Genomic DNA, 27,023 nt, shown 5'->3' with positions numbered 1-27,023 from the left:
GGTGGATCCCCGGTCTTACCTACGTCCATTAATATCCCGAGGTCCCAACCTATCAAGTGATGAAAAGAAAGATATATCGAATAAAACTTGAAACAATTGAAAATGAACTTAAAATAATTGAAAATGGTATCTCTTACTATCGAAAGATTATTCGCCGAGAAGAAACAAAGTCAGGTGGTCTAAGATGCCTCTCTCGGGCATGGGCGACCTCCAGCCCGATTGGTAACATGACCATTAAAGGAGTTATATTTCATAGATGTCAAAAGATGATCCAGTCCAAGACAGAATATCAGTGATATCTCGGGAATCAAAGCACAATTCCCCAAGAAACACCAGAACTCTTCAGTACAAAATGATCCCCGCAGACGAAGTGAGACCGACTGCATCAGAAATTCAAGACTGATAGTAAGCATTATACTCATTAACCAGCTGGGCAGATACATCGGGTATATTGTGTTCGAGAGAAGCCAGAAGCTCGATTTGCTCTTGTTGGCTGAGGGTGCGTTCACGCCATGAAGGGACTGGGAATGGCTCATTAAAGTACTGGGAGTACTGGTCTCCAATGGAGGTAGACCAATTCATGGGATCGACAGTCGCATCGGTGTATGCCAAATGACCAGCAGTTGTTGAGGCAAGTGAGAAGTTGGGGTCCCAGCCTTGCAGGCCGGGAACAACTGACGGTATCGTGTTATAAGGGGTGTTCGGGTCAATTGATACATCGGGGTAGAGCGTCGGCCCGACGTAGGCTCCTGACGTATAAAGCGGTGTCACACTATGGGCTGGAGGTGGTGGGTGCATGTCAAATGTAGAGGAAACCGATGGCATTTGTGATTCCTTGGACGGTATAGGGGCCACTGCAGGGGCCACTGCAGGTGGCGTTGATTCTTGAGTGAATGTAGGATCAGCCGATTGTCCCCTGGAATAAGTACCGTTTGAGGTGGTATCGCCGATTGATAGGTTGCCGCCACGGTGGTTGTTGGAGTAATATGAAGTAGTCGTACTGCTTGACGGGCTAGACATCGCTGGAGGGGTCATTCCCTGCGAAGAGGTTGGCGTAGGATGGTTAGAAGGCGAGTGTACAACAAATGATTCTTCCGTCCTGTACGCCTTCAAGCACGCAGCAACAAGGCGCCTGTAAAGAAGGAAGGCAGATTGAACACCAGGCCAACGTTCAGCGGAAAATACGATAACTTCAAGGGCCATGTCCAGATGGCCTTGAACTTCCTCAATGGTGTGCTCTTTTCGAATTTCGGGATATGAGAGGGCCCAGAGCACAGTATTTAGGGCCATAAAAAGAGCTTGCACAAACACCCATGTTAGGTCGACAGATCCGGTGATCATCTGTTCCTTGTGCATAGCGATATTGGAGACAGCCGCGTCGTAACAGATTTTGGCGGCATTGATGGTTGGCTCGGGGATCTGCGGCGAGGGACGATACATGAGAACAATGATGGTGTTTCGTCTCCCTTGAAACCTGTAGAAGTTATTGTCAGCAAAATCACACTTCGGAAAATAAGCATATCAACGAACCATTTCACATTAAGCCCACTGCCATCGTCGTTCTTGGGAGTAGTGGCCATCCAATGGTCAATTTTGGCCAACATCTGAGAAAACCATGGATCCTGATCATCAAGTGGGCTCTCTCGTCTGTTCGAATAGAGAATTCTCCTAGGCTCCAGTTGGAGTAGTCGCATTTTGAAAAAGTGAACTGCAATACACTTCGCGAGAACGGGTTTCGCTCCCGGCGTGATCCCCTCTGCGGTGATGTACCGGTCGTCCACCAATTCGGGGAATTTCACATTGATATGGTCGTGGCTGACGCAGTAGCTGCTGCATCGACCCAGGCTATGAGAAAGACCGAACTCCATTGATGAGACTATCCAAAATAACCTTCGACGCATGTCGACCTCCAAGGGATTCAATGGTTTCCCACACGGTGATTTGGTAACGGTGGCTTCTTCGGTCAATCCCAAGTCCTGACAAAGTTTGGCGGCCGTCCCCACGACCCAGTACGCAGCCGTGCGAGTCGGCGTTACCATTGAATATGAGCCTATGAGCACAAGGCATTGTAGAGCCCCTATATCCAATCGTTTCAATGTAGGTTCCAGGTAGGGCAAGGCCGCAAGATAATAACTATCAGCGAGACCGGCATATTCTGTACTCATTTTCTGCATGCTGATGGCGATGACCATCCGCAGTTGGAAATTTTTGCAGGGGTCTGTAGAGCCATCGAAGACCTCCTCTACCTCTTGTCGAAACGTGGGCTCGTGCAGGAGGGGAAGTTGTGCCTGTGCTATACAACGAATCAGTTACACGAGCTACAAGGAAAAGAGTCTGAGCAAAGTGATCGCGGTACCTTTGGCCACAAAGAGATCAATCAATTTATAGGTCAGGGCCTTTGGGGGTAGGTTGGGTTGTGGAATCGAGCTTATCATGGGGTAGACTTTCGATGTCGGCTTGGAGTCTTCTTCGGCAAACGCGTCTTTAATCTCTTGTGCGGTGAATTCGGGGACAACGTCCTTTATGCTTTTGGAGTCAGTGTTCTGCTTGGCCATCTCCATGACCAAACGAGTCATGGCGATGCCACTCGAGGCACCGAGATATCGCGGCTCATCGTTCTCCTTGAATCGGATGCGCCCAGCCCCCCGCACCATCAGCTCGGCATCGGCGGCATGTTGTATCTCATTCTCGGCTTTTGCAAGCTCTTTTTCTAACGCGCGGGCTTTCTCTCTGAGCGATACGATATAGGTTCGAGGTATAGTTGAGTCTCGGGCCGAATCGTAATACACGCACTTAGCATTGCTTCGTTCACAGGGGGCACATCGTGGAATCCCGGGGTCGCATCTGGACTTTCGCTACACGGAAGGTAGGTCAGTTCCGAAACAGTACCGCGAAAGGAGGCGGGGTGGGGGAGCTATGAAGCTCTAGGATAGAGGGGCGAAAAGTCCGAGATGGCGGGGACGGGGAGATGGCATCATACTTGTCTACACCTTGTGCAGGCGGTTAATGTGTGAGCGATACGACCGTCCGGTGGCTCTAGGGAGTATAATTCTGGTGATTTTGGCCCCGAAGAATAATTGGGACTCGAGGTCATGGTGGGCCAAAAAGAGTAGATAAGAGGAAGGTTGAGAAAGGACCGATCACATCATCCGCGAGTTATGCCCAAGGTACCTTTTGAATATCAAAGTGAACAGTCGACATGACGAGGCACCCAGGGGCCTTGACAAGGGGAGTTCCTTCAAAAAGAAGTCGAAAAAAAAAAAGTGTCTTGAATGGGAATGGCGCCACCGTGATTTCCAAAGAGAGAGAGAGAGAGGGGGGAAGGGCCTCGGTCCAGATCTGGAGAAAAGGTTGGGCGTGGGACAAGGTGAGGTGTGGATTTATGTGGAGGCACAAGGCAGCTGAAAAAAAAAAAAAAGAAAGACTTTCAGTTTGGATAATGGATAATTAGTGTAGTATAAAGCTGTTTAATAGCTGTTTAATAGTATTTTGACAATGGTGAATAGTATATCTTTTTATATTATCTATTTTAACCGTATTTAATAGTGTAATAGGCAAGTTAATAGGCAGGTTAATAGGCAGGTTAATAGGGACGTTTAATAGGCAACTTAATATGAACTTAATAAGATTAATACTCCGTAGTTAGTAGCTCCCGTATTCCCGTAACAAACAAATTTAGAGACGGGGATTCTCGCCAAAAGTCCGTGCGGTTCCACAGATCTTCCCCCTCCAATTCCTGTCCTATAATAAGTCGTTTCGTGTAAAAAAAAAAATTTACTGACATGGGATTTTCAGTGGAGTTCTTCTCCTTCTTTTTTTTTTTCAACGTCTTCGTTGAAGGCTTATTTTATTTAATACATTAGTTGCTAATCCTTTCCTCCCAGAGCCAGCTTATGCAATCTTCCTCTATTTCATATCACGTGAGTCCTTTACCGTTTTTGGTCGGAAGTGGAGATGCAGGGGTGGAAGAGAGTGGGGGTCCCATATCCTCGAATTTGCTAACCCGTATTTGATCAGTATAATGAGCAGATATGTCTGTCACAGCCACGACCTTCTTGGATAATCCCCTGCTCAAGGTGAGTCGCCCAGTCGCCGCCTGCTCGAGATGTCGAACCGCGAAGATCAAATGCGACGGCAAACTCCCCGCTTGTTCGGCTTGCGAAAGAGTCGGCAAGGCGACCACTTGCTCCGGGGCAAGTGATGAGTTCGCCAAAGGAAAAGAAAGGAGTTATGTCGCGTCACTGGAAGGGTATTGTGAGAAACTCGAAAAGAAGATCAGTCAGATGCGTGCCCGATCAACCTCCCTGTCTGCTGAGGGTGATGGGATACCTCGGGAAATGTCGATCACCTCCGTCGCGTCCGAAAATGCATTAAGCCCTGCCCACCGCAGAGAGGTTTCAGATATTGACGACTTAGTTGGCGATTTTGGTTTCTTGTTAGTATGACTGAATTGGTTCTTTTTGTTTGCCCGCTGACATTTTCGAAAGGTCGGTCAATGCAACTTCGCGAGACTTCCACGGCATCACCTCGAGTACCTCCTTCGCCAACCTTCTCCTCTCTGTCGCTCTAGCCGACGCTTGCCCACCATCCTCCCCCTATCCACTACCGCCGCGGCACGAAGCGACGCCGTTGCTACAATACTATTTCGATAATGTTTTTGTCCAACTGCCTTTCTTTGTCGAAACGAGCTTCTGGACCTCGGTGGATGCCGTATATCAGTCAGGCGGCCGGTTCGCCAAACCGTTCGACCATTGGATGTTGCGCATGGTTCTCGCCATCGCTTCGGCATCCGTATCATACTATAACAACGATAAGAGCCATCAAAGGGCGTGGGCTCTCGTTTCAGAAGCTTTGACATATGCCGAGGAAGTCCTGCGCCCTGGGTCAATTTCGGGAATCCAAGCAATCTTACTACTTGCTCAATATTCCTTGGTTGACCCAGTACGCTTCCGGGGTTGGTATTTGGTTGGAATGGCTGTCAAGGTTGCGATTGATCTGGGCTTGCATCAAGATCCCCCTGCTGAAGTTTCGACAAATCCCGATCGACTTGATATTCGCCGGCGTGTCTTTCATTGCATATATTGTCTAGACAGGTTCGTCTTCGTTCTGTTCCTCAATTGTGCCTTGCTAATCTTAAGTTGCAGAGGATTGAGTCCTGCTATGCAGAGAACCTACTCGTTCTCCGATGGATCTGTGAATGTTGCATTGCCATCAATTACCGCACCAGGCGCCCCCATAGAGCAAACTCATATCTTCCTACGCAGCCCGGCACCTGCCTTGCATATCGTTAAAATCCGACAGATTCTCTCCGCGGGCTACCAAGAAATGCACTATAGTGGGCGAGATCCATCCCCGCAGCCCCTGGTCCTCATTTGGACTCTGTGCTGGCGAGCGCGGGAATGGTTCCATCAATGCCCCCCGAATTCTCCCAACCACTTTTCACTTCTATACCGACTTGAATTATTATACACAATTATTATCCTGCTATCCCCTTCGCACCGATATCCAACCCCCCACGACTACAGCAAAGCTCTTCTATTTGACCGATGCATGGACTACATCAGCCAAATCCACCAGGTTCTGGAAAATCCCAGTGCCCTGCCCTTCTTGACATACCTGGACATCCAGCGAGTGCACCAAGTGGGTCGATTATTTGTCAATGTCCTGTCCTGCAATTACGACAAGCTCATTAGCGCCACTATTCCAGCACCCCCTTCTGTCCCCGCTGGGACTCCAGAACCGCCCGTACTGGGCGACGAGGACCTGTTCAATTGCCACGCACGTGCCATTCGTTGCCTATCCTATATTCGGGACATGCTCAAATATTGTGATAGGAAGTGGGACATGCATGGACATCTAGAACGGTTCGAGGAGGAGTCTGCTTCCATAGAGAAAACTCTGATTGATAGCTCTATAGGCTATATGCCGAATCAGGGGCTATATTCTCAAGACCCGTTGTCGGGGATGCCGCTGGCCGGCGATGCATACCAGGGGTACCATATCGGGTTGTGAAAACACTTTCTTGTAATATTTTGGGCATATGAATTTGAAAAAGAAATAAGCGTTCTTTTTTTGTGAAATGCCCTGTACATAATGAATAATATATACTGCGAATTGATCTAGATGGATTGGCTATGTACTGCTAGCTTTGAGGTGCAACAGAATAATGTCTGGCACGTGTTCACCTCTTGTTCACCTCTTGTCGCTTTTTGAAGAATAAAATGTGTACTACATATACTCCATAGGGGGTATGCATTTATGGATCGTATATACGTAGAAGGGCGATTGATGAGTGGGAACTTCCTCTATACCCAGTACTCCCCCAAATTATCATACATCGGTAACTATGTGGTAGAATTGTCACAATTCCAAGAGGGTCTGAAGACAGTACTGAAAATAACCAAGGACCTGCCCTTACTAGGAACTTATTTCACTGTTAAGATATTCCTAAAGGGGTATAAAAGTTAGGGATCTTGTCATAGAAAAGCGTGGCGGATCAAGCATGGGTGGTAAGTATATATTTCACTGGATATATATCTAACCAGAGTTAACAACACGCTGAACAGCGTATACCACTTTTGCTTGCTCCCGCTTCAACGGATTTCCCAATAACTAACTATACGGTCCTTTATCCAGGTCTACCTTTATGATAAATATAGCGGCAAGTAATATAGGTATCGATAAGTCTGATCCATAGTTATTCTAGCTTCGCTGCGCGAATCCTCAGAGTAATTTATTTTGAGTCCGAGCTATTATCTCTAGGGTAAATCTCGAGGTCCCCAAAAAGTTCAGGTTGTTTGAGTTGCTATGTATTAAAGAATTCGTCCAGTATTCGTGATATTATAACCGTGTTGTATTCGTCCAAGCGTCAAAATCTAGATCTGCTCGTTACTACATTGTGATGATTGTATTTAATTGCCATATGCTGACATCTCTGGAAGAGTCAAGTATGTAGTATGTAGTAACTTGGGGTCCCAACATATTGTATGGGATATCCCATTAGCACGGCTACTGAGTAAATTACCGATATAATACTGTAATATCTGACATCACGTGAATATAGTAAGCATGGAGCTTATCTTATCTATTCCTAGCTTCCACGGCGCAACCGATAAAGTAAACAAACCTGCATCAGGCAACATCCCCGTGACTGAATGTTTTTTTACTACTGTTGTTTTTGAACAATGGTGAATTCCTTCCAGAGACTCGCCATTACTCGAAGTATATCCGTTCCCTATTTGCGGAAACCGTTGGCCTGTTCCAAGCAGCCTGCCATATCTGCTTCCTCCCGCAATCACTTATCCACTAGTCCACCAGCATTCCGGGAGGAATTCTTTCAAAATACATCACGACGATGGATGTAGGTGAAGCTTATCATTGCTTTGATCGTAACCACTAAATTCTAGCTAGATTTAACGAGACCGACCGTTTAAACGAACGGTACGTCAAGTTTCGACCAACAGAGCTCCAACGGATCGCTGGCGAAGCAGTACAACAAGACTATTGCCCTAATATTACTAAGTTTGCAGAGGGAGGCTTTAACAAAGTGTTTCTTCTACGAGCAAAAAATGGCCGTGAAGTAATCGCCCGAATTCCGACTCCCATTGCCGGGCCTCCTCATTATACAACCGCTAGTGAGGTGGCTACCATGAACTTTTTGCGATATATCCTCAAACTTCCGATACCGGAGGTCTTGGCTTATTTAACATCATCGGACAATCCTATCGGAACAGAGTATATTCTGATGGAGCGAGTGAAGGGAGAGAGCCTTTCTTCACGGTGGTTATCTCTTACTACCGACGAGACGAAAGATGTTATGACACAGATCGCAGATATGGAGAGGAAGATTTTTGATTTCCGCTTTCCTGCGTATGGAAGCTTATATCATAAGAAGGACCTTGACGGGGAAACCCAGATACCAATTGTGGAGGATTTCTGTATCGGCCCTGTGTCTGCTCGGCAATTTTGGCATGGCGAACGAAGTAACCCCGAAATTGACCGTGGACCCTGTACGTTCCTCCCTTTCCCCCTCTCCCGTCTGTTCTTATGTTTTAGGAAAGTAATCCCTATGACCGGGACTGATTATTATTAGGGCTTTCACCCGAGGACTGTGTTACGTCCGCGGCTCGCCGAGAGATAGCTGTTATTCAGCACCACGCTAAAGCTTAGCCTCGCCAAACTTTTCTTTTACCTACTAACCATGATATTCTTCCCTCTGAGCATACCTCGTTACTTTCGCGATTCCTACGATTGGCGCCTTATATAATCCGGTCGGGTTCTTATAGCGTTGCGTCGCTGAGACACCCCGATTTAAGTCCGAGCAACATTTTGTTGGCACCTGGATCAACCAAAATCATCAGTATCATCGATTGGCAGGATGCTGTGATATTCCCCCGCTTCATGCAAGTGGGTTATCCCGTATTCTGTAAGCACGATTTATCTCAACCTCAAAGTATACAGATTCCATCTCTTCCTAATGATTTCGATGAGATGGGAATCGAACAGCAGAGACAGTGCAGAGCCGTCTTTCGCTTAGAAGAGGCCAACCTTTACTACACAGCCGCGACAGGCGTACACAATGAGGAACACATGGATTTGTTGAGACTTCCTTATCTCGGAATGCGGCAGTATCTCCTTCGCCAGACAGGGTATCCCTGGGACGTAGACGTAATCAACTTACGTGCTGCGTTAGTGGGTATCACGACTCCATCGGTATGGAGCAGCATCTCCTCGGCCGCTTGTCCAGTTGTGTTTAGCGATGAAGAACGAGAGACTGCCATGGTGGAGTCGCAGGAATGGAATGAGTCTGAACAGCTATTGTCCCGGGTTAGAGAACACCTCGATATAGATCTGGAAGGCGGTACCGAGCCAGACAACTTTGAGAGGGCGTTGGAGGGCAACCGGAAGTTCCGTATGGAAATGGTTCGGCAAGCAGAAGTGGGCCAGCGGGAATTATGTTGGCGAAATTGGCCGTATAAGGACGATGGGGATGACAGTATGCCTCCCGAGGATATCTAAATTTTGATACGAATAAACTGTGCTTACTTCGTTCTCAACCTTGGAGTTGTATCTTTCCAATATTATTACTACGCAGCCACCATCGACGGTAATAATGCCATATTCCTGATTGCTAGTCATGAAGAGCAAAATCTCGCGACCGAAGGACAGGCAACTTGTATCGATGGCTTCTCGAGTCTTGAGCCGGGCAGATGAAACTGACCCGATCACACCTCATCATGCTGTGAAGCCTAGGCGGTAATCAGCACGCGAGTAGATTGATCGTCAGATCCCTTATGGAAGAATACTCATGAAAGTTCCGGCTTCCTAGGTCCTCGAACCGAAAAATTCGCCCTCGGTTCATTGTCCTACCTCATAAACTACGGCTTTGAGGTTTATGGAGATCGGTGTCTCACCGAGAATCCTAATGAGCACGGTCGTAAGGTCTTGGACATACTGCAGAACATGCATGGAATTCCCAAAGTTAGATAATGATCCGTTAATTGGCTACATTATCTACAAATATGTTGGCACAACAATTATGCCACGATTGCGGAATTGGCCGCATACACAGAGACGCTTCTCCCTGGAAGAAACAATAGGAGGGAGACCAATGCCAACAATATCCGTGCCGGAATGGCGTCAGACTACGGCCCGTGTTATCCGCGGGTTATGAAATATTTTCAGATCTAGGTGGGCGTTAGTGCTCGATCGCACTAGCGAGGCAACCAATCCTGAAATAGCCAATGATGGAGAACCGGATGGCTATAGCCGTGACACGAGTCAAAACCACTCGAGGATTTCTCTTCGAAAAAAGTGTTCTGTCAGAGCTTGGAGAAGCGTGGGCTTCTTCATAATGCAGCATCAAGGAGGACAACTAGCTCGGGGGTACTCAAAAAAGAGCTCCGGCGTCCCCGCCAAGCCTGCTTTTATCATCATCCATTTTTATGTCTCTCTCAGGTGCAAAACCTGGGACGGACACAAATTCAGTTGATTATATCCCTTGGCGTAACCCCATTTTACACTAAAACGTACCATAACTACACCGTATATCTACAACATATGCATAACTAGTTATCCTAAATACTACAGAATATCTTTCATTTACTCACTTTTTAATATTACTTCTATATCAATTTTATGTTATAATATGTTTAGTCTAGTTATAGTGTCTTCTCCTAGCATAACCTATACTACAATTTTTGTAAACGTCGAGTATATATACTAAAATATATATTTGCATATAACTATATAACATATGAATGCTCCTTCCTTACCACCTTCCCCTCCCTAATTAAAGCCCCCCGCCTTATGAATCATATCGTTCCTTCCGTCTTTATCCCATTACTCCTTCTATATTACGAAAATAACACTTGTTAGGTTCTTTAGTGGCCTCCTGTTCGGGTACACGTTCTTTTTGAGTATCCCCGAGCTGGAACCCGACTTCGCAACAAGGGAGGTCAGCGGAATAACAGACAACCAATGGGAAGGACTCACCAGCAGAAAATGATCTAGATGGCTTTGTAGACTTCTTTGGAACATAGACCTTCTTGGACGGTTTACAACTATGTTGATGAAAGGTTTCATTTTTGAGAGCTGTAGTAAACGCCAGCAAAATCAGGCTACATTGATTATTAAAGTGTCAGTAACTCGGGTATTTTAATTCTTCTGCCGATCTTAATTCAGGCCGCCAGGCCAAGATAGACATCAACATTTACCGGAAATAGGGGTTTGGCAGCTGGCCTATAGTTACCGCTGTATTGGGACGCTAAACCCAAAAGGGCAAATTTAACCCGATACAGTAATTCACAGGACTATAAAGAACTACAACAGCATCAGGGATTACAATATCAAGATAGGTGGTAGCGGTCACATTTGGAAAATCCGAGAGGTTATATAAATTTATCCCAGCATAGGCCATTCTATGTATAGAGGGTGGTATCAGTCTATATAGTCTCTATAAGCTCCTACGGAGAATGTCCACTTCTTCCTTATAGCAAATTCGAACTATTTCGGAGAGATTGAACTTGAGCTAACCCTACCTCAATCAGTGCATACCACTTCGGCTTGCTCCCACTTCAACATATTTCCCTGTTGAGCGACATATCTCATGATCTAGTCAACTCACAGGCTCCAAAATCCGCGCAAAGTACTCCTATTTCATCTACTCATGAGAAAATACGTATGAGCTTGTCTTCCAAGCCTGGCCCCGGGAAATTTCATTTTATGCTTTTCGTCTGTCCTGGGGGAGGTCCTTTGTAATATTTGCCTCTATGTACTCCATTATTACGACCGTGGAGGTATGCAATGTCTACTATGGCGAGCTGACCCATGCCAAGGTGATCCCGCATAGCCAGTCCACATTATAGCAAATTCAGATCCGTCTAACTAGTTATCATTTGCCGTAACCCGGTTAGGTTAATGCCCATACTAGCGATTTTGAAGTCCCAAATCTTGAGATTTCGGAAATTCATGGAAGAAATCAATCCATAGGAATATTTGCCAAGAATGAGTGAGATGGCGGCAAATATGTTCAAACTTGTCCAGATTAGATGTCCTGATTCTCATAAAGCGGTATAGCTTCTTAATGCCCTCGTTATGCACATAAGTATTGATCTACGTCTTTATACATAGGCAACTAGGATTCATGTTCTTCATTAAAACTGCACTGATCCCGAGCGAACAAAACGGGAAGGTCGATGATCATGGCTGAGCCATGAATCCACTATTTGGCAGCTAGAAGAGATCTCTGTTGTGGATTCAACATACAGGAACCGCTGAAGTGGCCCAGCCATTTACTTGTGGACCTAGACTTGGTGTGGGCTTACAGTCTTCTGAAGGTTTCCACGAGATCCAACCGACCATTTGAAACCCACTTCAGCTATGTGTAATAAACAATAGTTGTTTAATAACTATTGCTTTAGATTTGAGGAAACTAACATGTTGTCCCCAAGCACGGAAAGACAAGGATGATTATTGAGTTATGTTATTGCCAATCTGGTAAGTTCCAACATTAAGACGGTAATCGATTGGATGGAAATCCAAGTGAATCACGACATCGCTTGGGTTTACTCCGTGTGATGAGAAAAAAAACCCTTTTTAAGATCACGATAGTCCTCCTAGATACAAAAAGAAATCCCAGTCTAGTCCGAGATAGTATCAACAGCGAATTTCCGAAGTCCATCTGGTGATCGACAGAACCTCTCTCGTGTTGACCCCACGGGAGGGGCAACGGAACATTCGGTACGTCATATACGTGTCTGCCGTCAAAATCCTCCGGATTATTTCCACTATGTTGTATTAGCTCTATAGTACGAAGTACTCCGTAGATGTTCTGGATATCTCCAGCGGCTTAGCTTATATGCTGAATGAAGTAATTATGTCAAACCATTATCCCCCATAGCGAATATATCCGGGGGTACCAACAACAGCCGGGTTCCCAGGAATACCCCAGGACAGAAATAAACAAAACAAAAAAAAAAAATACCCCTTTGGTGATGTAGGTGGCACCCAGCTTTCGGAGAACACGATCTTGGATCCCAGGTCCTGGTACGGAGTAACTAGTGGCTGACGGGAGGTACATAACTATGTAGTTAGTTACCGAGTGAAGTTAAGTTTGACCATCGCCTTTGTTCCGGCAAATATCAGGGGGTTTTAGCGGCCAATAGATTCCGATCAGCCAATCGAACTCTGTATCCGTGTAAATTTTCATCGAGAGAGAGAATCGTAACCTAGATAATTGGGGCCTTTGCAACGGAAAGGGGGTCCGGTCCCTAGAAGCTTAGACTGTGGTCGTTGACTATAAATGGCTAGTAGTATCTTAGATGGCGCTTAAGTGTAAATGGGTCAGTAGTTATGCTGGCTGATTGGCAATATAGTTCCACACTATTGGATTTTAAAGCTAATATATGAGCTCTTTCAGTTATATTCGGTATATTGGTTCTTTGTAGATCCTTCTTTGTTTGCCGGGTGGTCCCCACCCTAATTTCCATTAAAAATAACTCCAGAGTAAGAGTGAGAAAAGGAACAAAAAATAGGCGTGACAAATAATAGAGATCTTATTACCTATTTAAAGTGAGTTTAGAATATCAGAGGGTTTGACAGTGATGGTACTACAACAGTTGTATGTTGTAGATGCACTGAAATTGATCCCGGTGGAACCCAGATCTCATTTACCGAACCTTGGCTAATCCACGGAGTTACTCGGACTACCCTAACTATACCTAACTACACCGATGGGTCAACCCTATAAGCTCATCTTAGCCTGCGCTAAGACCCTCCTATATCTCTATCCACCCTAAACATGGGCATGTAGATCTCAATTTACGCCTCTTATCCGGTAGTCTCCGGATTGACATTGAGATCCCAACATTCTAATTGGGATTATCGAATTGAATTGATGAAGATCCTATATCTATGTTGTAGGGCTTGAGTGAGTGCTTCAAGGAACTATGCCGAAAGTTATGGGATACCTAGGTAAGCTTCAGCTACAAGTAAGCTTCAGCTACAAGTAAGCTTCAGCTACAAGTAAGCTTCAGCTACAAGTGCCATGGTTCTTTTTACTTTCAAAAGATCCTGGGATTAGTTCCTACTTGGGTAGGACCCTATGCTGACCCTATTCTTGGCTTATTCGGCACATCTACGGAGTATGTTGTGGGCTTGTAATGGCGCCAACTCTCGGTATAATGGAGATGCTAGTCCCACTTAATACTTCTCTAAGACCCCATTATATTGATCCTATTGAAATCGCGCCAACTATGGAGCTGACCTGCTAGTTAGTCTAGGATACTACTCCTTCCCTAACAGGCTGAAAACCCCGAACAGGGGACGGGACAGGGGCAACCAAGATCGTGTCCGTAGATCACGTTCGGTGCATACCCTAGGTAGCATATAAATACAGTCTTTCCCATCAAAGTTTCCTTTTCTTCCAAGCCTCTTCTTCCTACACTCATTCTTCATACAAACTGCGGTCACTCCTTTCAGTTTCTATATACCCATTATAATTTCACAATGAAGGCCTCTTTCATCGCTGCCGTCGCCGCTCTGGCCGGCTCTGCTTTCGCTGTTCCCACCCCTGCTGGTGGTCTTGATAGCATCCTCAAAGGTCTCAAAATTGGTGACATCACCAAGGAGCTCAAGCTCAACGAGCTCCCTGTTGTCTCTTCGCTCGGTGACCTGGGCAAGGTCCTGAACCTTGGCGGCTCCTCCGGCTCCCCTAGCCTCCCCGGCTCCCCTAGCCTCCCCGGCTCCCCCGCCTCCCCCTCTGCCAGCAGTGCCCCCGCTGTCCAGGATGGTCACCTCGTCCAGAACCTCGGACCCCAGCTCAATAACATCCTGACCGTTGCCGGCCCTGACGCCAGTACCCTCCTCATCGAGCTCTCCCCTGAGGTCACTGCCCTCGTCGCCGGCCTTGGTCTCGGTGGCCTTGGCGTTGCCCTCGGTGACGTTGTCGCCTCCGCCTCCGGCGTTGGTGCTCTCCTTACTGGCCTTGGCCCCGTCGTCGACGGTCTCGTCACTGTTGTCGGTGCCGACGTTGGTGCTCTCCTCATCAGCCTCTCCCCCCAGGTCGCTGGCCTCGTTTCCGGTCTTGGTCTCCCTACCGTTGGTGTCCCCGTCGGTACCGTCGTTGCTGTTCTCGGCAAGAACGTCAAGCGTGGCGAGATTGTCCAGGACCTTGCCCCCAAGGTCAAGTCTACCCTTACCGTCACCGGCAAGAACACCGAGAACCTCCTCATCGAGCTCTCCCCCGCCCTCACCTCCGTCGTTGCTGGCCTCGGTCTGACTGGTATCGCCGGCCCCGTTGGCTCCATCGTCTACAAGGCTGCTTCCCTCGGTGAGCTCATCGCCCACATCTCTGGACCCGTTGAGGACCTCCTCCACATTGTCGGCAAGGACGGACAGCACCTCCTCATCAAGCTGTCTCCCTCCGTTGTTGCCCTTGTCACTGGTCTCGGTCTCCCCACCGTTGCCACCCCTCTCGGTCCCCTCCTCACCACTGTCGGAAAGAACGTGTAAAGTGTTCACAGGCAGTGGTAGAATTCCGGTTGAATAATATTGCTTGGGTGTAGGTCCGGCATCGGTCCAACCTCGGTTCTCGCTCGGCATATAATCACAACAATATATCATTCATGTATACAATTTCTAGATTAATAAAGGTGCCTAAATAATTTTCTTATAATGATTGTGTCAGATTTCTCAGTCTCTTTCTTAGCTTCTATAGCTCAACTTCTTCAACAATTAACCTCACATTGCACCATGCACTTCAACGTCCACAACGTAGACCTCTCCTAACAGATTGATATGTGCAGGCGTCTGGAACCAATTTAAGTAATTGCAAGTCAGAACGACCTTGACTGGGGTTGAAAAATTTGACTAGGATCTGTGTATATCTTCTACCTAATACTCAATATAGTTACTCGACAACTCGGAATTGGAATCACAAGATGCCTTAGCAGATATAACTCCGGATGTAGCTTCAGATCGCACCAGTTGTGATGTCCCCGTATGCAGGGACTGAATAGTTGTCGAAACAACTCTCATCATACTTCGCCTTTACAATGTTTTCCTTCTGAATCTTGATGAACGTCTGCAGCTCGCACCATCCGTCATCCCGGTCTCCGCACTCTGAGATACTACGTCCAAGAGGGATTGTCCTCTGATTCATTAACATATGCACATAAGTCGTTTCACCCCCCTTGGCCTCATATGGGGAGACCTGAGGATCGCTCGAGCGCCTCGCAAGTACGGGGCGTGGTGCTTTAATCACTTCTATATTGAAGCGCCCCGCGAATGGAACAATATGGCTGACAATCAGTTCACGATTTGGCGGCGCACTGGAGATGGGCAGGAACTCTCCAAACTGTGTGAGGCCTAGCGCTGTCAACATCGAGAAGATGGTGGTATCGTGGCTGAAATCCAAATACAAGTTCTGGTTCAAAGGGAAGGTTGTAGGGCTGGTGTCCAATGTTTCATTGATGGCAGCGAAACCCTCGTCTGGTTGAGGGTATTGGTGCTGCAATCGGGCGATGAGCTCTTCAACGTAGCCAACACCCACTGCCCGTCCGGTGGGAGACCCAAAGCCGTTTCCTCCGTGGTAGCTTAGGTCAAGGCTATACTCAAAGCCTAGCCACTCATCTTTGGTAAAGAGGGAGCAAAACGGGCTGTACCCCAAGCCGACGGTCTCATATGGACACATCGTCTGGGCATTATAAGTGTCCGCAATTGTCCAGTTTGGGTTGCCTGTCATCGACTGACGGAATCGGTCCGTTGCATGCTTTAGATATTTCTCCTGCCATTCGGTGCTTGCCCACTCTCCTCCTGCTGACCGATCGTTGTTGTTATTGGTACACGCCTTGTCTCCGGCCAGAGGATTCTTGAACCCAGTTTGTTCGATAAGGACTTCCAAAGTAACATTTTTTGTCCAGTTCGGGCCAAAGAAGCCGTTCAGAAAGTTTTCGGCTGACTGCAACATTCGCACTTGAGTGGGTGTACGGGCGATAAGTGGCGAGGATGGATCATAAAGTCGACCATAGTTAAACCAATTAAGCACACCGCTATCAAAGAGCTGTTGTCGTCCAAGAGCCGTCAGCTCTTCCTTTCCCAGCTGATATTCCCAGCTGTTGAGGAACGCCAGATTGCCAGTGAAGCGAGTTCCATTTCCTAGAAGTTCCGCTATACGGTCTGGTAGAGTGGCCACAGAGGAGCTAGAAGTAGGATATCGAGATCCGTGTCGATGTACCATATGCATCTGTGTGATGTTGCTGCCGGAAGGAAGTGGATATTCTTTAACCCCGAATCCTGAAGGAATTGGCATGTAAGGCCTAGGTCCCATAGTTAGTCACCTAGAAACCGAGCCGGTGAGCTGTACCCATACGTACGAGAGATTTCCCATATGTTTGAATATTTCAGCACCATCAGTCTCTCCGATTATAGGTACATCGGTCACCACCGGCGTATTGGGCACATAAGAATCTTTCCCAAACGAAGCCAGGTTTGTCTGGGCCAGAAAGGGTGCGTTTCCGGCCTCAGTCGGACCTATGTTTACATATATCCATCAACATTTGAGGGGCCAATTGGTAGCGGTGTTAGGAGATATATACCAGCAAACGGACCATAGCTGGTCTGGAAATAGTCTGGAATCGTGGATGTTCCTCTTGGCTTCACGACGCCAGCATTCGCGGCTGTCGCACCAAGAAGTAGAAACTGAGAAGGGATATGCATAGCCGCACAAATAGGTCTGGGTAAATATGATCAATCTGGCTTAGTAACCGTTCTCCTTATTATTTTGCTCCGGGTTTTGTACGACCTTTTATAAATAGACGATCCGGCTCACATTCCGTGGGATGCGGGGTTGTAGGGGTTGAGTCTTGCGCCGAACCGTAGTATTCGGTAGCAGAGATTTACCATTAGCCGACCCTTGTTGGTGATTTCCGGTCAATTACCTAGGTAGCCCACGGCGATGTAATAAGTGGACAGGGCCTAGTTATTTAGTGTACATAGGTACATAGGTACATAGGTAGACCTCAGGATACTTCCAAGGTTGCATCCCCGTGGGGCCCCGCATTTTTAATTGACTTTCTCAACATCTATCTGGGGAATCCCCACCAGGGCTGCATGTGACCCCGTATTCCGGTTACTATCTCACTAACAAGCTTCTTCCCGCATAACGGATACGCCGAGTGCTCGTCTATCTATTGGCTAGCACCTTGTTCTCGGAATCATGTTTCCTTTCCAAAGGAAAGGCGAACCAATTGGAAACATCCTCTGTACGGGTTGGAACGGCCTTTGAAAGCAAGGCAATCAGTTATGCTTCGAAATACCTCTTCTGTTGACAGTGCTCCTCTTAAAAATAAGCTTCACATCAGCAGCCGACCCAAGCCTTTCACATTTAACCAATTAGCTACCCAGAATACAAATTGGGAATAGCCGACAGTCTCAAACACCACAGAGAGGATCCCCGTTCCCTTGAAATAAATAGTGGTTCTCGACTCCACAAAAGAATGTCTTCGTGTGGCAATCATTATTTCTCTGCAGATCCCTGTGGTTCAGTTATATGACTATACTTTCTCCTCTTGTTCGTATCTACAGCCTGAGATACAGTTATGGCCAAGGATGGTATTTCGTCGGCAGGGAATGCCCTGGCGGATATCGAACGTCAGGGCTCTGTGTCAATGGCCAAGGCAACCAATAATGCGAAAGCAGCTGCTGAGGCGGAGCATAAGATGACCTTGCTACAAGGTATCAGAACTTATCCAAAGGCGATCGCGTGGAGTGTTCTCATTTCCACCTGTATCGCGATGGAAGGTTATGATATCAGTCTGGTCAATAACTTTTATGCATTTCCCCAATTCACGAAAAAGTACGGCGAATTGACGTCAAATGGCTCCTATCAAGTACCAGCTGCAGTATGTCGAGCCAGTCGTTACTCCCTCTTTCTCCTCTCCCCAACACCGCATTTCCTTCCTAGTGGGATCTTCAATGGTATTTCTTTCAGACATACGCGGTATGTTACTAATGCCTATCTCGCATATAGTGGCAGGCTGGTCTCAGCAACGGCGCCTACTGCGGAGAAATCATTGGCCTCTTTATCAACGGATGGGCTTCGGAACGATTCGGGTACCGCTATACAATTATGACTTCCCTAGCCCTAATCACCGCATTCACGGCAATCTTTTTCACGGCGCCCAATATTCAAACCTTGCTTGCTGCGGAAATCCTCGCCGGAGTTCCATGGGGCATTTTTCAAACGCTCACAGTGACCTATGCTTCTGAAGTTTGTCCTGTCGTCCTAAGAGGATACCTCACTTCATATGTCAATTTCTGCTGGGGTCTTGGCCAACTTGTGGGTATTGGAGTTATCAAAGCAATGCTAAACCGGGATGACCAATGGTCATACAAAATCCCGTATGGATTGCAATGGATGTGGCCAGTTCCTCTCTTTATTGGGATTTATCTCGCCCCGGAATCACCGTGGTGGTTGATCAGAAGGAATAGGGATGAAGACGCGAAGAAGGCACTCCTACGCCTCACGAATCCTAAACGAAACGTGGATTTCAATGCGGACGAAACTATTGCCATGATACGCCATACTACGGATCTTGAAGCGAAGCTCTCAGAGGGAGCATCATACTTTGATTGTTTCAAAGGGACCAATTTACGGCGAACAGAGATCGTCTGTCTTGTGTGGGCTATTCAGAATCTCAGCGGCAATTCCTTCTCCAATTACTCCACATACTTCCTGGAACAGGCAGGATTATCAGCATCCAATTCTTATTCATTCGCGATGGGGCAATATGGAATTAACATGGTTGGTGTCCTTGGAGCATGGCTTCTCATGTCTTTCGGAATTGGTCGAAGAACGCTATATCTCTATGGCCTCTGCGGACTAAGCACAATTCTATTTTTGATCGGTTTCCTCGGCCTGGTTCCGAGTGCACATAAGGATCAAGCATCACTCGCAACGGGTTCAATGATGCTCTGCTGGGCATTATTCTACCAGCTTTCCGTCGGAACAGTGGCCTATTCGCTCGTGGCAGAGATTTCGACTCGTCGACTGCAAATCAAGACTGTGGTGCTCGGTCGCATCCTATACAATGTTGTCGCTATCATCTGTGGCGTGTTAACTCCCTATATGTTGAACCCTGAGGCCTGGGATTGGAGTAATTATGCAGGATTTTTCTGGGGAGGAATTTGCTTCCTTTGTGTTGTATACACGTTCTTCCGAGTTCCAGAAACAACAGGTCGCACTTTTGCTGAACTTGATATGCTGTTTGAAGAGAAGGTGTCGGCCAGGAAATTTGCCAGTACCCAAGTCGAGGTTTATGAAGATCAAGTGGAAGTGTTCGAGCACACTGTCAAAGAATGAGGGACTCGTACGTTGTCAGGTCCGTTGTGATTGCTGAGGCAAGGTATTCTACAATAGTGCCGACAGATGTGCTTTGTTCTATCTTCACTCTATGATTATGGATACCTTTTAATCCATCTACAGACAACAGTTCAACCTTTCAATCAATGACTAAAGTGCACTCAGCTTCTTTCCTCGGATATTGCCTAGATATCTGCGTTTATAAAGTGAGGAATCAAAGGACGAGTCGACCTCTAGTATCTCAACCCAGTGTTCTAAAATCTATATATCCATTGTTCTTCACTTTTTAATTCACCTTGAACCCAATGAATCAGTGCTACTTCTGTATCATCTATTGCCCCGACAATGCAACAGCATTGTAGGAATGAAGCTAGCACCCATAATCAAAGCAGTGACGACACCAGAGCTATTAGCAATCCCGACGCTGTCGAACATAGACGTGAACCTAAAATAGCCATCAGCATTATAGCTTTCAAAAATTGGAAATCAAGCCAACTTACCAGAAAGGTCCAATGAATCCCCATGTTGAGCGTATAAAGTTGATGAACACCCCAACACTACCCGCATCCTGGGGATAAATATCCACCGCATAGGTCGTGAGCACGGTGGTGACAACCTGGTTACCGAAGGCAGCAACACCAGTCCCAACCACTGGTCTAACATCCAATTTCCCAGCGGTAGCTTGCTCAGTGCATACCAAGAAAACAACCATACCAGCGATGCTCAGCAGGAAACCAACATAGCTCAGCCAGAGTCGGAACTCTGGCGCAGGCTTGCGGCCAATCTTCCGTGCACGAGTATTCATCCACATATCTGACATGAACCCGCCTAATTGTTCACCCAACAGAGAGCCTATAATCAAGCCAAGGAACAGCAAACCGAGTTGCTGGGCGTTGAGTTCGAACTTGTGTTGCAGTAGCTGGGGAACCTCGACCGAGTTCATGACTGAGGCGAAGAGGAAAACCATGGAGTAGGCAATAGTGACAAGCAGCACTGGGATGTTTGTAATCAAAGTCAGGGGGTGCCAGAACTCGGCTACCTTAAACGGAGTTGGATCGATCCGTCGAAGGGACAGGTACTCTTTCTTGAAAGCAGATGACGGGGAGTGCGCGTCGTCGCTGATATAACGGGTCTCGGGTCCGAAGAAAATGTAGAGGATGAACTCGACAGCATTGGTCTAGATATATGGTCAGTAATGTGATTTAGCGTTCCTAGCTGAATACTCACAATGGCCAAGATCCAGTAGATCCAGCGGTATCCAACACGCTGAGTAACAAATCCGAAAATGAAAGGACCAACTGGCACACCTAAGGTTACCATGAGAGTCCAAACGCCCATGTAACGCGCTCTCTCGTGTTTGAAGAATGTCTCGGTGACAACAACACTACCAATAGCCATAGCAGGTGAGATAAAAAATGAAACCAAAGCTCGGCATGCCGCCATTGAAGCGTAGTCTGTGCTCTTTGCACAGCCAATGTTACAAACGCAGCTTAGTACCAGCGACAGTAGAAAAACTGGACGCCTTCCAAATCGGTGAGAGAGCGGTTTCCATAATAATGGGGCACCTCCCAGAATTGCGATCTGTAGAGAGGTCAAGTAACTGACTCGTTGGATAGATACTCCTAGATCTTCCGCAATATCTTCATAGGCACAGATAATGGCTGCCGCGGTGAAGGTACCCATGCAAGCATGGAACGCGACAAGACCCAAGTTGGTTAATTTCTATGATACTATCAGCTTGGAATTCGGAACACTGTGCCATTCCCACCAACCTTCCATGAGGGCCAGTTGTACGGGTCCGCTGAATCCATGGTAGGAATCGGATCAAGGTCCACGGTGCCATGTCGTTCAATCAAATATAATTTGTGCGACTCGGAAAGAAATGTAGTCGAGTCAGAGAGGTTGGTACCGATCTCCATCTCCGTTGCGTAATTCAAGCTTTCTTTTTGTTGGGAGGCCATAGCGCAGAATATTATATTATACACACCTGGGTAAGATAAAATGGCCGCGTTATAATCACAGAAAACAGCAGAAACTGTCAGACAAAAGGGATCCATTTAACCCCGCAAGTTGGGGATTCGTAATCGGTAGTCCGGGGTAGCAGTGGACCTCTGCGATCCATTCCCTCCATTCTGACGTCCGATGATGACTTTGTCGGTAGTTATAGAGATAGTGTACTTGCCAGAAAATACAAGAATTCAGTGGTAATTGGGGGTCTCGGTGTTACAGAAGTTGGGGCATTTAACTAGTGTATCAACTAGTTCAATACCAGGAACTAACCGAAATATAACAGGCTAGCCGAGGTCTGTCGAGAATAATAGGCCTAACTACCGCATTTCTAATACGATACTCCTCCCTTATAGTCCTCAGTGAGATTTTAGCATACTTTGTCTGCGAAAGCCGGGTAAACAGATCGCCGGGGAAGCAAACGTACTAATCCACCAGGTACTAAATTAATGGGGTCGGTTATTAGCTCGTGGAGTGGATCGTTGAGAAGTTGCCTTCTGATAGAATCGTTTGTTTTTGTGGCATCGTAGTAATGCTCTAGAAGAATCTTTTCCTCTTGCTTTTTCTGATCAGGGCAAGGCGAGGCTGTCAGTTCGAGCATCTGCGGATACAAAATGCTGTAGAAGTGCCGGGGGTACAGCAGTCTGCTGCCAATCATCATATTAGTATTATAGAAGTGGGAATTCAGTAGATATTATACTGATTTTAGCATTATGATGCCAGATTTCATACAAGTTTCATACAAAACTACCCCAAAAAGATCCATCTTGACCACGAATTCGCACCTAGGAGGATTACTACGTATTAGTATGAAGAGATATAGTTATATATTGGGTCTATACCTAGGTGTCAATTGTAGTAGTACCTCTACTTACTATATAATTCCTTAACAAAAATAAGTACCACTTGTAAAAAAAGTAAAAGTCCGTGAAAATCAATTAGTCCTATAAGTTAATTTCTAAGCTTATAAGAAGATGATGATGATTCGTTACATCTTCATATAGCGGTGCCAAGCTAATTTCAATACCCAAAATAATTAGGAAAAAATACATTAATTATACAGCTGCCATAAAGTGGCGTATTTGTATTGTTTGGTTAATATCAGAGGCCCATATTATTGCCAGTTATACCTAAACTGATACCCATCTCAGTATGCTACTCAAAACATGAATACCTAGTGAAGGACTTCCTCGTTGTCGGACACTCTCGATTCGCCTAGTAACCGATAACTCATGCTGACTTGCAAGATCCGCAGAAGTACACCCATCATGATCAATGGATGCTGCATCAGCGCCAGCTCTCAATAGCAGCTCCATAGCTTGCATGTTTCCATCGGACGCCGCCCAGTGTAAAGGTGTCCGTCCAGAGATATCCCCCTTTGTGAAATCTGCCCCGTTCATGACAAGCAGGCCAATTATGTCAATGTTTTGGGTTTGCATTGCCCAGTGTAACATGGAATAGGCACCCGTCGTGATAACCGAGATATCAGCACCATTTTCAAGCAAAAGTCGGACAATCGAGGTATTTCCCTTAGCAATAGCCGAGTGTAATGCTGTCATGCCGTTTTTTGCCAGAATATTGGGACTCAGGCCGGCATCTAACAGCAAAGATGCTGTGGTGTATTGATCATTTTGACAAGCATAGTGGAGAGCGGTATATCCCCGGCTGTTTTGAATAGAGAAATCAAAGTTTTTGGTGAACAGTGACTCAACAATATCGTTCCATCCATTGACAGAGGCTATGTGAAACATAGTATCTCCTGCCTCATCCTTGGCTGTAGTCCAATATTTCGGTTTGTAGTCGCGATCCATGCCCGGAATGGCTCGAGCTAGGTGGATCAAGTCTAACGGCCCAAGGAGCCGAGCTATAAGGAGCAGGATCTCCGCTGGGAGAATGGGGTTTGGGTTTTGCATTATGAAACGAAAAAAATGGCTTGACTGAAAAAGTAATGAGTTGAGGTACAATTGAGAATTCAAGTGGGTTAATTTATACTGCGTTTTGTGATCGCTTTCTCCAAATTGGAGAACCTCGGGCCTACTCAAGTACTCTCGATAGCTCTATTTGCCAACAAGACCCAAACCAGGCGAATCCAGTCATTGTGGCATACGATACATTGCCGTACTGCCAGATAATTGCCAGAATCAACCAAGTCTATTGGTAGAATCTAGGGCAAATAGGAGAATCAAGTTCGATATACCGAGGAGAAATATAACCGCACGGCACCAGCCTATGAAATTGTAGGGGGAAATAAGGATTGGAACGCTTTGGGTAAGCCGTGGACATACAGCATATAACTATAGTTAATTAATATAGAACAAGTATCATTCTGACAGTTTGAGTACTAGTTCGCACTAAGATATAAAAATTTAAGCAGCTTCCAAAAATAGAGTAGCGTAATAGCAGGGATGTACAATGTAGGGTAGACTTGAGTAGATTTAATACCTCTATTACCTCCCGAGGTCGGAATATCTCCTTAACCTAATATGTACCCCGTACGGAGTACATTGATGTAGCAAATATAATTTATAATCCTTGCCTAGATGCCGTGTCTTTATCTCTAGCCTATCATCACTCAGAAATAGCATTAATATAAGGACCACAAATTCCCCTAAATCAGGATCTATCTCGTTTGGAAATCATACAAATCCGGATTATTACTGTTCAAATGTTATGCTTAACTCTGACGAAAATGTGTCCAATAACTAACCTAGGTACTACCTCAGTAACCTTTACTGAACCTTTGGTACGTACCTTTGGTCGCCTCAAATTGAGACGACGGCGTCCTATCAGAAACTCGCCCAAACGCCATCGGCGTTTCCCCGAAATAGCCCCGATTTTATTGATTGAATTAGGCCAATTGCGATCGATCTATAACAACTAAGGAAGGTTTATCTTTGACTTTCTCCGCCACCTCCTGCCGTTTCGCCTCGTATCTCCCCCGGCTTTAGAATATATTCCCCTTCCTCCAGGAGGCCTTCTTTTTTCACTTCTACATGTCTTTCTCCTGGCGACCTTATTCTGGCGCCATGTCTGTTTTATAATTACGCAATACCGCTGATTCCACCAGCGATGTCCTCATGTCGCTTGCCGACATCCCCGGCAGCAGATTCAGCATCGCTGATCGCTCCGCCCAGGACCGATTTGCGGAGCTTACTGCAGTTGCCTGTCTCATCGCCATTGCCTGGTATAATGCCTTGGAATTGATCGTTCTGTGCTTCACCACCTTCAAGCGATATGGCGGGTGTTATTTTTGGTGTCTCCTCATCTCCTCCTTCAGTGTCATCCCTTTTGGTCTCGGATATCTCCTCATCATATTCGACATCTACAGCAACATGTTCCCCGTGGCGATGGAGCTGGTTGCTTGGGTTGGGATGGTAACGGGCCAATCCCTGGTTCTCTGGTCTCGATTGCATCTTGTCTGCCACAACCCAAACGTCCTCCGCGCCACTCTCGCCATGATCATCGTCGATGCGATAATCCTACACATCCCCGGCTCCGTCCTCGAGGTCGGCAGCCATTCGAGCAAATCCGCCCTATTCGCCAGCGGGTTTAACATCTTCGAGCGTATCCAATTGGTCGGGTTCTCCATACAAGAAATCATCCTCTCCATCATTTACTCCTGGGAAGCTGTACGGCTCCTGAATCTCCGTCCAAGAGGCCACTACCGAGGCACCCTGGTCCAACTCCTGATCGTGAACGTAGTCATGATTCTGATGGACGCCGCCATTATAGGAGCACAATACTCGGATCTTTTCGACATCCACGTTACCCTCAAGGCAATGGTCTACAGCATCAAGCTCAAGCTGGAATATGCGATCCTGGGAAAATTGGTGCACGTCACCGAGGTGGGTGGCAGCAGCTCGGCCCACACCGACCTGTCTGATTTCGTGGATCTTTCTTTACATAATGCTCGCACGACGCAGCCGGATAGCGATACGTTCACAGAGAATCCAGAGTACGGCTCGCACATTCGTCGTACGCGAGCGCCCTCCAAGGGCTCGTCCACTGACCCGCTAAGAAGGAGTCTCTCCGCTGCACAGAGTCCGAGTTTGAATAACTCGGACTACCCATGATGATTCTACATGTAAATAACGATCTTCGATGACATTGTACATAAAAACTACTCTGTATATAATGCACGACATACACCATACTTTATCTCACCCGAGTATTGAAATGTTTCACCTATAATGAGGGGAAAGTAGTACCCCCCCGCCCCCTTCCTTCACCCGTCATCAATCTCACATCGTCAGATACCGCCGCGAACATCAAGATATCAAATCGAGCACGATCTCCGAACCCACTAAACCCACTGAACCCACTCAAATATCATCACACATCGACCCACTGATACACGAATCCACAATCCAGACCATACCTCGCCATGATCACTCCCAACCCAATCTCTCTAACCCCCTTAACAAAACCCCAACTCTCACGACGGCATGCCACACAGCCCTCGACCACCAAATCCAAGCACAATACAATACCTATACACAAAGTGACCCTTCGCAGCATATCAAGACCCGTTGACACATATGTATGGTAGTGTGGTCTTTTTCACGGGGCTCGAAGGGTGTTGTGTTGGTTGAATAATGTTATGTCTTGAAGGGTGGTGCTGGTGTTGGCGGATGATAGCGTGAGAACCATCTACAACATACATATATATACCTATACCTAGGTATATATTGTGAGAGCGCCACATACTTCATAATCCCACTACCTTGAAAGCTTCTGGTAAAGTCAATTTCCTTCAGAAATATATCAAAGAAGGGTTCGAGCGCCACCATCATATTATATGTTGTAGATCCATAAGACTTTCCCTTTCTGGAGTCGCGTAGAAACGCTAATACTAATCTTAGTTGTGTCCCAAGAGAATAGTAGCCGACGATCTTGTTCTAGGAGAAGGTGTCCACTGAGTACTGAGATATGATTTGGAATCGGTGCTTGTTGGATTTCATGTGATCGGCCAGTGACTTGCACATGCAAATGTACATCTATGAATCAAACTTGATCAAACTCGATCAAACTCGATGGGACTCAAGATAAAGAATAAAAGACCTTGAGAGTGTGGTCTGGTGGAAAGTGGAAACAGAATGGTGACGCTATTCTCCATTTGGTAAGGAGTGTGGGCACAGCCCCGTCAAGCCACACC

The 27,023-nt window shown here is 46.6% G+C and overlaps 10 protein-coding genes across 10 annotated transcripts; 6 read left to right on the top strand and 4 right to left on the bottom strand.

Moving 5' to 3' along the window:
- Positions 1 to 393: 393 nt before the first annotated feature.
- N7516_002408 (uncharacterized protein) lies at positions 394 to 3,094 on the bottom strand (the record flags this gene model as incomplete). Its single annotated transcript, XM_057215128.1, has 5 exons — positions 394 to 1,474; positions 1,531 to 2,293; positions 2,357 to 2,728; positions 2,794 to 2,855; positions 2,991 to 3,094. The coding sequence occupies 5 exons, from the start codon at positions 3,092 to 3,094 to the stop codon at positions 394 to 396; spliced, it is 2,382 nt and encodes a 793-aa protein (XP_057077011.1).
- Positions 3,095 to 4,031: 937 nt separating this feature from the next.
- Positions 4,032 to 6,012, top strand: N7516_002407 (Zn(II)2Cys6 transcription factor; the record flags this gene model as incomplete). Its single annotated transcript, XM_057215127.1, has 3 exons — positions 4,032 to 4,435; positions 4,488 to 5,093; positions 5,145 to 6,012. 3 exons carry the CDS (start codon positions 4,032 to 4,034, stop codon positions 6,010 to 6,012), a joined length of 1,878 nt encoding a protein of 625 aa, XP_057077010.1.
- A 1,172-nt stretch (positions 6,013 to 7,184) lies between these two features.
- Positions 7,185 to 9,018, top strand: N7516_002406 (aminoglycoside phosphotransferase family protein; the record flags this gene model as incomplete). Its single annotated transcript, XM_057215126.1, has 4 exons — positions 7,185 to 7,360; positions 7,411 to 8,009; positions 8,093 to 8,142; positions 8,170 to 9,018. 4 exons carry the CDS (start codon positions 7,185 to 7,187, stop codon positions 9,016 to 9,018), a joined length of 1,674 nt encoding a protein of 557 aa, XP_057077009.1.
- A 118-nt stretch (positions 9,019 to 9,136) lies between these two features.
- N7516_002405 (uncharacterized protein) lies at positions 9,137 to 9,991 on the top strand (the record flags this gene model as incomplete). Its single annotated transcript, XM_057215125.1, has 4 exons — positions 9,137 to 9,255; positions 9,315 to 9,441; positions 9,482 to 9,666; positions 9,691 to 9,991. 4 exons carry the CDS (start codon positions 9,137 to 9,139, stop codon positions 9,989 to 9,991), a joined length of 732 nt encoding a protein of 243 aa, XP_057077008.1.
- Positions 9,992 to 14,007: 4,016 nt separating this feature from the next.
- Positions 14,008 to 15,012, top strand: N7516_002404 (uncharacterized protein; the record flags this gene model as incomplete). Its single annotated transcript, XM_057215124.1, has 1 exon — positions 14,008 to 15,012. One exon carries the CDS (start codon positions 14,008 to 14,010, stop codon positions 15,010 to 15,012), a length of 1,005 nt encoding a protein of 334 aa, XP_057077007.1.
- A 460-nt stretch (positions 15,013 to 15,472) lies between these two features.
- N7516_002403 (histidine phosphatase family protein) lies at positions 15,473 to 17,217 on the bottom strand (the record flags this gene model as incomplete). The annotated part of the gene is made up of 3 exons (XM_057215123.1): positions 15,473 to 16,817; positions 16,875 to 17,031; positions 17,097 to 17,217. The coding sequence occupies 3 exons, from the start codon at positions 17,215 to 17,217 to the stop codon at positions 15,473 to 15,475; spliced, it is 1,623 nt and encodes a 540-aa protein (XP_057077006.1).
- An 881-nt stretch (positions 17,218 to 18,098) lies between these two features.
- On the top strand, positions 18,099 to 19,861 carry N7516_002402 (Major facilitator superfamily domain general substrate transporter; the record flags this gene model as incomplete). The annotated part of the gene is made up of 2 exons (XM_057215122.1): positions 18,099 to 18,401; positions 18,530 to 19,861. 2 exons carry the CDS (start codon positions 18,099 to 18,101, stop codon positions 19,859 to 19,861), a joined length of 1,635 nt encoding a protein of 544 aa, XP_057077005.1.
- Positions 19,862 to 20,188: 327 nt separating this feature from the next.
- N7516_002401 (uncharacterized protein) lies at positions 20,189 to 21,822 on the bottom strand (the record flags this gene model as incomplete). The annotated part of the gene is made up of 4 exons (XM_057215121.1): positions 20,189 to 20,306; positions 20,362 to 21,038; positions 21,089 to 21,583; positions 21,634 to 21,822. 4 exons carry the CDS (start codon positions 21,820 to 21,822, stop codon positions 20,189 to 20,191), a joined length of 1,479 nt encoding a protein of 492 aa, XP_057077004.1.
- A 1,176-nt stretch (positions 21,823 to 22,998) lies between these two features.
- N7516_002400 (ankyrin repeat domain-containing protein) lies at positions 22,999 to 23,781 on the bottom strand (the record flags this gene model as incomplete). Its single annotated transcript, XM_057215120.1, has 1 exon — positions 22,999 to 23,781. One exon carries the CDS (start codon positions 23,779 to 23,781, stop codon positions 22,999 to 23,001), a length of 783 nt encoding a protein of 260 aa, XP_057077003.1.
- A 1,164-nt stretch (positions 23,782 to 24,945) lies between these two features.
- On the top strand, positions 24,946 to 25,941 carry N7516_002399 (uncharacterized protein; the record flags this gene model as incomplete). Its single annotated transcript, XM_057215119.1, has 1 exon — positions 24,946 to 25,941. One exon carries the CDS (start codon positions 24,946 to 24,948, stop codon positions 25,939 to 25,941), a length of 996 nt encoding a protein of 331 aa, XP_057077002.1.
- Between the last annotated feature and the right edge of the window lie 1,082 nt (positions 25,942 to 27,023).

Source organism: Penicillium verrucosum (assembly GCF_028828655.1).
Source record: "Penicillium verrucosum strain IBT 35672 chromosome Unknown utg000001l_segment0_segment0, whole genome shotgun sequence".
NCBI classification, from domain to species: domain Eukaryota; kingdom Fungi; phylum Ascomycota; class Eurotiomycetes; order Eurotiales; family Aspergillaceae; genus Penicillium; species Penicillium verrucosum.
Note: the sequence above shows the minus strand (reverse complement) of the source record. Positions and strands in the feature narration are given on the sequence as shown.